Below are 12226 nucleotides of genomic sequence, written 5' to 3'. Positions count from 1 at the left end.
AATTGCGTTCTATTTTATGAAACATATTGATAGTAATAATATCGTTTATAATTATCGAGGCGAGTACACATTCGTTTCGCTTAAAAAGTCGGCAATTGGTCTCTTAACTTGACTTTATTCTAATCTCAAATGTAAGAGAGAGAGAGTGAGTGCGGGAGGGAGAGGTAGAGAGAGAGAGAGAGAGAGAGAGAGAGAGAGAGAGAGAGAGAGAGAGAGACGCGCGCGCACGGAGAGGGAGCAGGTCTGCAGTCTGATTCTTGGCGTCGCACAGACTCGAGACGACGCTGTGTCCAAGCGCTGCGATACTGGGAATACATACTGCTTCTTTCTCTCCATACAGTCCGATCTATTGACTACGGTGGTGAAGAACTTCTCGAACGAGGCGGGTTTTTTTTTGTGTGTGTGTGTGTGTGTGTGTGTGTGTGTCCTGGATTTGGATAACCTGTGTGGCTCTCAATCTTTCCGCGTTGGCTCATTTGAATCTCGGTCCAATGACGAGTTTAACCGTGGATTACCGGCACCGCAAATGTTGTTGTTGAAAGGAGATCAAATAAAGAGAAGGACAAATAAGTGCTGCGGGACGACCTGAAGAAGGGATCTCCAGATTTGTTGACGTGTGTCTGGTAATATCAATTCCATATGTGGAGCCGACGAGGGGATTTTCGTGATTTCTTTTTTTCTTCTTTTTTTTTTTACGCGTGCTGGGTAGATCAGTGACCACTTGAATCACGTCTCACCACTCGGTTTGCCTTCCCTCATTTCGCTCCCGTTAGGTGTGAAATATATCCTCTCAGACAGAGACTCTGAACCCCTCGGTCCCCGCATGACATGGTTCAGTCCAGCTGCGAGATCCGAGCCTCCTCCATGCATTGGGATTTTTCTCAGCGCCGACACAGAGTGAATCTCCCTTTTTTGACCATCTGAGAAGTATCGTGCCTGCCGGACCAGAGGAAAAAAAAAAAGCCCTGCCATGACCGCAGCTTCAAATCGGGACGGAGCAACGGGACTTGTGAGGAGACCGGAATGCGCATGCAGGAAAGGGGAAGGAATACGGATTTTTTCTCTAATGAAGGCGGGAGTGCAGGTGCACCATTGGAGCCGGGTGCTGTTCTTATACATGGGGCTACTGGCCGCCACAGCAAAGGGTAAGTCCCCATTTGCAACGCTGGAGACATGCAAAATGCAGCAGGCTTTTCCCACTCCACCGCCCACCCTCCACGATCCCCTTCTGAATGCAAATCAGCATCAGCAACACACGCACTCAACCTAAAGGTGCATTTAGAATCAACCTGGCTGCGATGTCACCCAAAGTTATTAATAGAGGATAGGTGGCTATTTTGGTGACGGCGGTTCCTCTGGAATTGCCACTGAGATCCCCCCCCCCCCTCCCTCCGTCCCCCCTTTCCCTCACTCTGTTGCTGCGTTTCATTGCAGGACTGTGTTAGGTGTTTTCTGAGGAAATGAGGGTGGATTTAATGAGCTGTGGAGATGATTAAATTAAACATATTGTGTGAATCCTACAGGAGGTCTTACAGGTGCAGTAGAAACCTCACGCTTTGTTAGGTGATCAAGCAGTAAGGAGGCTGATCATTATACTGTTCAGAGGAGTCCAAGTGTGTGTGTGTGTGAGAGAGAGAGAGTGAGTGTGTGTGTGTGTGTGTGTGTGAGAGAGAGAGAGAGAGAGAGAGAGAGAGAGAGAGAGAGAGAGAGAGAGAGAGAGAGAGAGAGAGAGAGAGAGAGAGAGAGAGAGAGAGAGATCTTTTTCTGACTGACATGTCAGTTGCACCTCAGACCCCATCAGACCCTGCATTTGCCCAAGTGGCCTATACATCTATTAATACCATGTTGTGTACAAGTGTCTCCCCTTCTTCTGTGTGTGTGTGTGTGTGTGTGTGTGTGTGTGTGTGTGTGTGTGTGTGTGTGATTAACAGACTCGAGGGTCCCTGTCCACGCTTATAATTGCAAATGGAAATCTCGCAACTGGAGCCTGACATTCAGCAGCTTATCATTACTATTAATTTACTTCCACGTCTTCAACATAATGGGTTCGTGAAAGGAGAGACTCGCTTACTGATTTGTTACCTTTGTCTTTTTCTTTTCCGTGGGCATCCGTGACCAACACGAAGAAGAAAAAAGCCTGTGGCTTTATTTAGAGCCCATTGCTTTTCGGGGAAGAGCCACATGAACGTTTGCCATCCCGAACATGTTCTTTGGCAAAGAGAGCCAACCGTTTTATCACTGTCTTGGCTCCACACCACAGAACGGGCACTATTTTTAGCAAAAAGGCAAGAATACTGCCACGGCCACAATATGAATCTGACAGTGAGTCATGGGTGTTCGCCCACTCATACCTTTTGGTTGGACAGCACATAATCCAAGAGTGAGTGAAAACTGGGCACATTTTCAGCACAACCAAAGCACAGTAGGCCGTGTCGTCTCATGCTGTATAAGTGCGTTTGAGCTTGATCATTACTATTTAGCAGAAACGTCATCCCTTATGTCTCCCACCAACTCTCTCTCTCCCACGTGTCACCCACTTTTGATCACACTTGTGTCATCAACCGTGCACCCAGATGGTTTCTGCAAGATGTAGGTTTATCACACGCAGCTCAGTGCCAATGATACTGACAAATCTCTCCCGACTTTCATGTGGAGTAAATCTCATTGCGGCTCTATTCGTTGGAGGCTTCTTGTTTTATTTGCGTCCGGGGAGCTTTTTTTTATTGCCCACTCTCTTGCCGTTCGAGTCTACTCTTGGAGCCAGTAAAGCGACTCTTAACTTATTGCACATATTTAAAAAGAACAAGAATAGCTGCACTATATATCTTGCCCTCTTGTTACAACGTTTGCTTTAAACTGTGTCCATAAATACGTTTAAATGCCGCACGCCGGCGTTGTGGTGGTGTGGCGCGTCCCTCGGTGCTTCCGCAGCCACCAGCAGTTGCCCCGTCCTCCCATTGAGCGGCACCAGAGCCTCACGCTATGCTGAGAGGGAAGAGAAGACCCGGGCTTCGCGGCGTTTTCCTACCTGCAGACTTTATCAAACCAAAGCAAGACTCGCCAATGCATGACCAATAGATGCGTGTGCCCTGCGATGCAGCAGGAAAAAAGGCGATTCATTTCCAGGCTGTGTTCCATCACCGTGACTCAGATGTATGACGTGACTTTAGTACTTCGTCCAGTCTCGCTTTAAACAATTGTCAGTTTCCCTTCCAACACATGTATCATTCACAAAGAGCCACACAACAAGACATGCGAAAGGTGTTTAAGGGATATATGGAAGCGCGCGCTCTCCATGCGATCAAAACTAGCTGTCCCGGCGGACTCGTCGCTCAACGGACGGTAATCAACCTCAATTCATTTAATCGTACAGGGAAGAGAATGCGAGGGTTGAGAGATGAGAGGAGGATAGAGGAGGCAGGTTGACGATGACGTGGCCTGCCTATCTGGTGCACGTTTCGTCTCTCCACGCCAACACGACCGGTATTAGATCATTCCTCAGCGCATGAGACTGTCGCTCATCATGTCCATTTACGCGCGAGATCACGCTCCCCCTCTCTCTCTCTCTTTTATAGAAAGGCACCGCGTTGTGCTCATGATGCAACTTGCAGTAATGTTATGAGGTCTGGAGGGCCTGATGCCCCTTTCCTTTTCATCTTTTTCCCTTCATGACATTTGTTTATATTCGCACAGTCATGGTGCCCCTGCAGAAAGAGACGGGGCGAAGGCGTGTGCGTGCGTATGTGCATGCGCAGATGTTTTGGGGCAAAGGAGCGCACAGGCGCATGTGGGCGGGCGTGCATTAGTTTCTAGGCAATAACACAGTGAGAAAAAAACAAACTGGAATTAACTTGGTTTTGAAGTTGCACAAATCAAAAAATGACAAACTCACATTTGCACTTTTTCATTATAAAGACCTTTAGGCTCATAAAACTAACTGATATAATTTTAATTGGGAACACCTATTTGGAAACACTTTTAGTGATGAAGTGTCCAATATCTCCACTTCGCGTCAGACTACAATGAGAGATGAGAGTAGACTCTATTCGTTTTGATAGACTTTAAGTACAATTTTGGTAAATCGAAATACAATTATTAATGGGCTAATTTGGCGAGGGCTTTCAGTAACAAATGGGAGACCAAAAACTCACCGTGTAGCGCGACACTTTCAGTACCTTGGACAGCGACAGGCGCACCTGAATTCTTCGCTCAGCTGAAGTTCTCTTCAGCACCAGGGACAGCTCCACCAGCCAGAAGCCTCAGCAGCAGCTGCTCCTCAGTGGAGGGCAAGCTGGCTCTTCATATTGGGATTTCTCCAATGTTTTCATGCCTTCGAAACTTCCAGTAGACACAGGCTACAGACCCCTATTTGACAATATAACATTGCATGTTTTCTGCTGTTAACTGGTCTTAAATGAAGTAACTACGTTTTAGGCTTTGTGAAAGTACATTTTAGACAAAGAGCAGTCATATTCAGACATTAAGTCTTTGCTAAAATAATTAGAAAGGAATTTAATATGCGACTATTTTTTATTAAGTCATTAAAAGGTAAACCATGCCCAATTCAACCTAGTTCAAGTAGAGAAGGTATAGAAGATTAACTATATTATTGGACTATTGGTTAAACTAAACAAGCTCAAGATGTCAACTGTCCTCATTGAAATTCAGATTTTATCGCCCATGATTTATAGAGAAAATTGTCAGATTGATTGGTAATGAAAATAATCTATAAATCCTGGGCTTTTACGAATCTCACTTTTTGTCTTGCTGCTAATGTCCAGCAGTCAATGCTCACCAAGGTACCGGTAACCTCTTGGCCCTCTACTATGTAGTTTATTATAGCAACATTCCTCAGTTTTGCTCAGATTAGGATTAATGTAGAGCACCTACACCGCATTGTAAACCATTAGAGACATTGTGTTGCATGTTTAGTTGATGCTGGCTAAGATATGTGGAAGCTAAAATAGAGATGGTGTAGGGGTCTTCTGAAGACATTTGATCACATCTCTCCCTTTAAATCCTACACATTTAGCAAAGTACATGTCTTATGTTGTGTGTGTGTAAATATATATATATATATATATATATATATATATATATATATATATATATATATATATATATATACACACACACTTCTTTCCCACCTGTCTGCCTACTACTCTCAATTCTGAATCATCCGCTATACCTGCACGCTCCGTTGCGTCCCATCTCCCATCTGCTCTCTCCATTCACTGTTGAGCAATAAAGGATGGAATGGGAGCTGAGAAACGGATGATATTCTCTACTTACTCAAAACAGAGGAAATGTCTGGAATGCAAAGTAGCTGTGTATTGCCACTCTGCCACTCACTCAGTGCCTGCTTGAGCTAAGGAGAGGGGACTTTGGAGTGAGATGGAGAGTGGTGGTCAAGATAATGATGGAGATCATAAAGTGGTTGCACAGGGAGGGAAACCGGCAAAGCAGCAAGACGGAATCAACTGTGAGGGGAAATGAGAGGCAGAGAGGGAAGACGAGTGTTGGAGTAGAGGGGCGATAAGCTTCCACAAGCTGACAGAAAATCCAAACCCTATTTTTCAGTGCCTTTTGAGCACTGGGTGATTTTTCTATTTGGAATGGCTAATTTTCTTATCAAGCATCAAGCTGACTCGTATTACAACAACTAACAGCGTGCAAGTAAGCTCTTGGGCAACGCGTGTGTGTATTTGGACGAGTCTGTGAGTTGCCACCCTGTTTCACTCTAGGATGATTAGGCCAAAGTGTTGACAAGCAGGTCATTAGCTAGCTCAACGGGCCACTGAGAGACGTAATGTGGGTGCGTGTCCATGCGTTCGTCCCAGTGTGTTTCACCCACCTGCTGATCCGTCATCCTGCTCCTCTCTCTGTCTTCCCCCTGTACCTTCTCCCCCTTCCCTCCCATTCATCCTGCCACCTCCCTTTTCTTCCTCCATCCTCTTCTCTGATGATTCAAACTGTCATCTGTCTCCAGATGGCCAGAGCTCTGTCACTGTGCTTCGTCACACTGGTCATAGCCACACTGTGACTCTCTCTCTCACACGCACACACACACACACACACACACACACACACACACACACACACACACACACAGTCACTAATTTATGCAGACTTTCCCATAGACCAAAAAGATAAAAGTCTATGCATCCATGCGGCCGTGCACACGCACACAGCCACACATTGTTAACTGTTTGACCGTATGAACGTATAACCAGATGCACATGCAACACTTCTTGATTAAAGTGACACCTAATGAGATGATGAGGACCATCTAATTCATTTTCTGCATAATTTAATCTATTTTGTATATTAAGTTGTATGGTGTTGCAGTAAAACCATTGTTAACTTTCATTCACTATATAATACATAATCAATCTGATGCATATACATGACAAAGCCACATTTGACAAAGTCAATTGTTAAAATGTGACACAAGACAATAAATATATCGTGGAAAACAAATGAGAAATACTTGTTTTCCTTCTTACACTTTCAGCATGTCCCTTTGTGCCGCGTTAATTTAATAAATGTATATTTCTGCTGCTTGACTTATCAAGGGGATTCTAATTTGGCTCTATACTGACAGTGCCTAAGCTTTACACCCACAAGATACCTCTGTGAGCTTGTCTATGTTCTTCCGTTAGCTTTTTAGGAGCTCCGCTCTATTAAAAACACTGGATAGAGGATGAGGGAGTACTGGCAAAGTACCTTGCTTAAGGATATGTAAGGAATTATTCTTGGTTTGAATTTTCCTACGCACAATCCCCAGTAGAAAACAGAAGAATAACTTGGTTTTATTGGGCAGCTCCAAGATATGAATATGCGCTGCTTCTGTAACAAGGGTGCAACTGCTACAAGGAAAGACGCGTCAAAATATGTTCAATCTTCCCTACATAATTACAAGTGCAAATGAATCACATCGATGAATAGAGAAAAGAAATCCAGGGCTGACATCTCCTTGAGCCATGTGCGAGAGAAAAGCTCCAAGACAAAGGTCTCGATCTTGATTCAGATCCTCGTCCCGTTATTATAAGACGAAGGAATTTGCTACTGTAAATCCTCACAAAGTGAGAGACGGATGTAGACTCCCTGTCTGTCATGTATAGACACAAAAGCTCCGGCAGGGGGTTCTTTTGCTTCCTGATTTACACTGTTCTTATCAGATATCAGTGATCCCAGAGATTGAAGATTAAATCCTTGGCAGGAGGTATCTTGTCCTTGTCCTTGTCTTTTTCCTTTCCTGTACCGCTCCTCGCTCTATTCAACGTATAGGCAATCTGTCAGTGGTCTTTTTTTCTGGGAAAGAGGCAGAGTCATCATGTGGGGAGCGGCAGTGAGTGTGTGCGTTTGTCATGCATTCCTACACTTGTGAGGTCCAATTCTCTTGAAGAATTTTAAGCATTATAGTTTGTACGTTTATGCAAGATGTTTACATGTACAGAAAATCTGATACACTCTTTACTTTAAGTGTTTAGAGGTTATTATGTTGCTGTTGCTTTTCAAACAGTTTTATTTTGAGATATTTTATGAATTACGGGTTGTTGCATTCTTGAAGGAAGATATCTGACATGATTGATACCACTCTTTATCTGTGCAGTAAATATCAGGCTACAGTTAGCCGCCGGTTAGCTTAGCTTGGCCCAAAGAGTGGAAACAGGATGAAAACGGCCATAACACGCCGAGGCTAGCAAGCTAAAGTGTGTCTGCGAGAGTTAATCACCCTCAAAGTGTCTGGTGTCTAAACCAGTTTAACTGAACGTTAAAGTATTTGTGTGCTGGCTCATGGAACGTATTTTACTGCCAGGGAAAACTACAAAATCCTGATGAGTGGAAATGAGTGGAAAGTGCCTCTTGATGTCTTCTCCACAGTAATGGACCAGACTAAATCATCTGTCAAGCTTTCAAGTAATACAGTCTCATAGATAGACATATTATAAGATGGCAAACCCAACAATAACGTTTTGTCTTAAATCTATATATATATATTGATGATATAAAGGAAGAAAGAGCCACATATCAATTGCACATTGCTTGATCCAACCTTGTCCTTGAAGTCGATAAGAAAAAATGGTTTCATTTTAAATTTGTAGACAAAGTCGCTCATCCAACACAGTGCCAACATATGTTGTTTGTGGTCAACAGCTGACACTCAAGCATACCTGGGGGGGCTGTTAGGATTTGAGTCCAAAGGTTAAAGGGTAATACAGTAGGTTGAGTTTAGGCTCATTGATCAGCTGCTGCTCATCCATCTCTCGGTGATGGATGGAATAGTCCTGCTGGGACGGTCATGACCTGACCTTTTGGATCAGTGCTTCCGCTCGGGGGTTTAATATACACTGCTCAGAGAGGATAAAATGTTCATGATTACCCACTCACTAACGCACATCAGCATGCTTGTCGTACATTTACTGCGCTCATAATTACATTAGGCCACCTCACGTTTATGCTATTGATTGTTTTGAGTCCAGAAAGTGTACGTTTAACTCATTTCTGGTGCAGTGTGTGCAAATACACTGCAGGATGTAACTAAGGTTGGCACTTCATCACAAGTTCAGTCAAACGTCGATCAAATGGCCCGGCTGTCAGATGTGAGCAGAATGGAAATGAGGTGATAATTGACCTTCAGTGTTTCACACATTAGTGTCACACCCAATTGTGCTTCTCCTCATAAGTACTTGGCAGAATGGAAGAGAAAACTGTAATCATTCGAGGCACGTATGTGTGCATGAGCGTATTTGTGCTCATTTAGATGTACTGTATATGCATACCTGTGTGTGTGTGTGTGTGTGTGTGCATATATATATATATATATATATATATATATATATATATATATATATATATATATATATAAATTACCTTTTACAAGTGAGCTACAAAAATAAATTACATAAGGAAAGCTTAAAGTCAACCAGCCTAAAACATAAACACAAAATATGGATTAGCCACCCATACTCAATGTGTTTTATCTGCAAAAAATTCAATATAGAAACAAATGTATTGTAAAACTCCAGACACATCTCTTGGTAGCTTCCGACCACACGAGCATGTGGCTCATTGGGAGAGTGTTTCCTGGTGAGGGGAAACCAGGCGAGAGTGAGGAAGGACCATGTCTGAGTACTGGGAAGCAGGCTTGCATTCAAGTGCTAAAGCTATCACAAATACAAATGCATGCGCACACACTGGCAAGCACAATTTCTCCCGGCATCGAGCCTACCTGTGTTTCGTGTGGGAGACCCATTTGTATCGGTGATGAATAAACTCCATGCAAAGTGAGGGTTCTGTCTGAAAAGGAAGGACATCTAATGTAACGCGCTTGGACTCTGAATGGGCTATTTTGTATTGATCAGCCTTAGGTCTTTTTGCGTGGGTTTTTGAGGAGCTGTGTCATTGTCAGGTATGCCAAACATACCACGGGCTATTTACATGTATATTGATACCAAGAGGAGGTAATGAGGAAAAATAGCATTATAAAGATCACACAATCTGAAAGCAGTGTTACAGTAGGGAAATGCTTGCGTAGTTGTAGAGATGGGCTGAAATTGTGTGCAAGTGTGTGGGTGGCTTTTTTTTTTTTGGGTGGGTGGATGTGTTGCAGGTCATTTTTGGCTGGCATGATGATACTGCTGGTTAAATATGACCCAGCTGGAAGGAACTGCCTGGCTCCCCCTCCTTCTCTTCCTCCCTGTCTGAGAGAACACATGCTCCATTGTGCCTCTTTAGCCGGCCCTGACAACAGGAGGAATGTGTGCATGCACTCATGCGAGAAAGCATTTCTGCATGCGCAGAATGTGTTACCATGCAGCCACTTTCTTTGATTCTTTAACCTTTGGCTACATGTTTGCGCGTGGGTGTTGTTTATTTCCGAATCCAACACGTCTCCCTCCAGCGATGTCGCTGAGACAATGCTTTTTTGTGTGTGCGGGCATGTGTTTAACTATGTGTTGCCATAGGAGTCAAAAGACCCTTGACACTAGGATGTGGCAAATGATTTGATGTATGCGTTTGCCTAAGTGTCCTCTTTGTATGTGTTTACAGAGATCAATATTTTATTCCACATATTCATGCTGCGTGGGGCAATTCCAAGCTTCGATCGTGCACCATTATGAAAATGCAACCTCCATTTTTGTGGCCTTTTGCAGGAAACGGCTTTTACCGTTCAGCCCAGTGGGCTAAGTGGGAGCAAGCCTATCGCAAGTGCCTTCCACTGCATTTGGCTTGTCTGTAATGGCAGACGGTGTCGTCCTAGCCCAGGCATTAGCCTAATGTATGGATGCGAGCGTGATCGCAGAGCTCATCCATTTCCATTTTAATGGCGGCCATCTAGAGGTTAATTCGGATATGATGCGGTCAAGGCGCGCATATGCGCTGACACGTCAAGAGACAAATAGTGGTGCTGAGAGGATCTATGGGGCGGAAGGGTTTATCTTTCCACCAGGGAGGCAGTTACTGGTACACACACATACACACACAGAAAACATTTGTTTGAAGTTTACTCATGGGGTAGGTTATATGTAATACGTGATAGCTTTGTTACTCGATAAACCCAAAGGGGCAGCCTTATTTGGTTTGAAATTATTCACTGTTTGCTCTGGTGGGATGCTCATTTTGTATATATTGGCCCTGATGGACCACATGTATGGCGGCTTCATGGTTTCTCTGGAGAATAAAGAAATAGCTGAACTCTGTTTGTTAGCTATATGATAGGAGAGACTTGGAAGAGGTAGTTTATGATCCAATTTAATGCATGAGTGTGTGGTTCTTGTGACCAAGGTTTCCGAAGATATACTGTATGTTGGGACAATTGCAAAGTAATTTCCTGTTGCACTGATTTATCATTTCAATATATTGCCTCAGTTTTTCCAAGATTCATCCTTACATGTATTAACAATGTCAGAAACCCAGTTCCATGCTAAGAAATAAGTACTTCTGGAGGGCCTTTCGAAAAATTCAATAGTCTCTTCAGTATTGTTTATTGTGTGCAACATGATACGCAGAGCATTTCTATTATTGACTGCAAGAACAGGATGCTCCCTACTTCTTTGTCTTTTGTCCAAAGCCAAACATGAACTAAAAAGAAGAGATCAGACAGAAGCTGGGGGGTGACAGAAAAGATTGCAGTCCAGAAAATAGATTTGCAGTTTTGAATTGGAACTATTGTTTGTGTCTTGATGGTTTTATGTGAATACGATGTCGGGATCATGTTCACCGAGATGAGATTTCCTCCCCTTGAGAGTTGCTGTTGCTGTAACCGCATCTCAGCAGAAGACTTACATGCCGATATGTGACACTATACACACACACACACCGTATAGGGATGGCACTTATACATGTGCAGGCAACTGATACCTCCATGCACGGACATGGTGTGTGTGTCTCACTCCACACTCACATTAACAAAATACACTCATACAAATGCACTGATTAAGCATCTCTTAAAATAGACCTCTACTTCTGCTAACATCGCAGATTAAGCCCTACATTGCTGTGAAAGTCACACTGTCTGTGACCTCAGCACAGAAGGGCAACAAGATGCAGAGAATAGGTTAAAAAAAACACTATCCCATTAGTTGTTGGTCTTTCTCTTGGTCCTCTTTGACATAATCTTTTTAGCACACTTTCATTCCTCCCACTCTTTGTCTGTTTTGTTTTTTGTCCCTCACCTCACCGTTGCCTCTATTATTCTTCGCGTCACATCTTCCAGATCTATTTTCTCTCATGTCCATAGATTCAGTCAGCCAGTCCGTCTGCTTTGTGTCTGTCTGCCCCCGTAGCCCTCATTCTATCGCCCTCCGTTGGTCTCTCTCTGTCTTCTTCCTCCACTCTGAGGGGTTGCTGTCCTGCCAGAGTACAGCACAGTGACCATCGATTCATCAAAGTGTCACAGTGCACTGCCGCAGCTCTGTATGCCCGCTACTAAACAACTGTCCTGGCAAAGCAAACAATAGCTGCCCCCCCCCACTCCCCACACACACACACACACACACACACACACACACACACACACACATATGCATGAGGAACCTGGAGTTCTGCCCCGGCAAGGTCATACCTCTCCCTGTACACCCATTTGGCCGCGTTCACTTTGTTAGTGCCAAGCTGAGGCTGCCAGTGGCGGAGCGGTCTGAGCAGCGGACAACATATCTGTTGAACATCCACAGATATCAAGCATAGTTAACATTCCAATACAAGCCAGTGCAAACAGTTC

The 12226-nt window shown here is 43.9% G+C and overlaps 1 protein-coding gene across 1 annotated transcript in view; it reads left to right on the top strand.

Annotated features, from left to right (window-relative positions):
* Positions 1-402: 402 nt before the first annotated feature.
* Positions 403-12226, top strand: part of csmd2 (CUB and Sushi multiple domains 2) — a 209189-nt gene continuing 197365 nt past the window's right edge. Inside the window, exon 1 of the mRNA XM_068576332.1 lies at positions 403-1145. Coding sequence (XP_068432433.1) covers positions 971-1145 — 175 coding nt within the window. The 5' untranslated portion in view covers positions 403-970. The remainder of the gene's footprint in view (positions 1146-12226) is intronic.

Source organism: Clinocottus analis, unplaced genomic scaffold (genome assembly GCF_023055335.1).
Source record: "Clinocottus analis isolate CAN_PGR_092001 unplaced genomic scaffold, fCliAna1.0.p SCAF_14, whole genome shotgun sequence".
NCBI lineage: Eukaryota > Metazoa > Chordata > Actinopteri > Perciformes > Cottidae > Clinocottus > Clinocottus analis.
The sequence above is the reverse complement of the archived record's forward strand: the minus strand, read 5'-3'. Positions and strand labels throughout refer to the sequence as shown.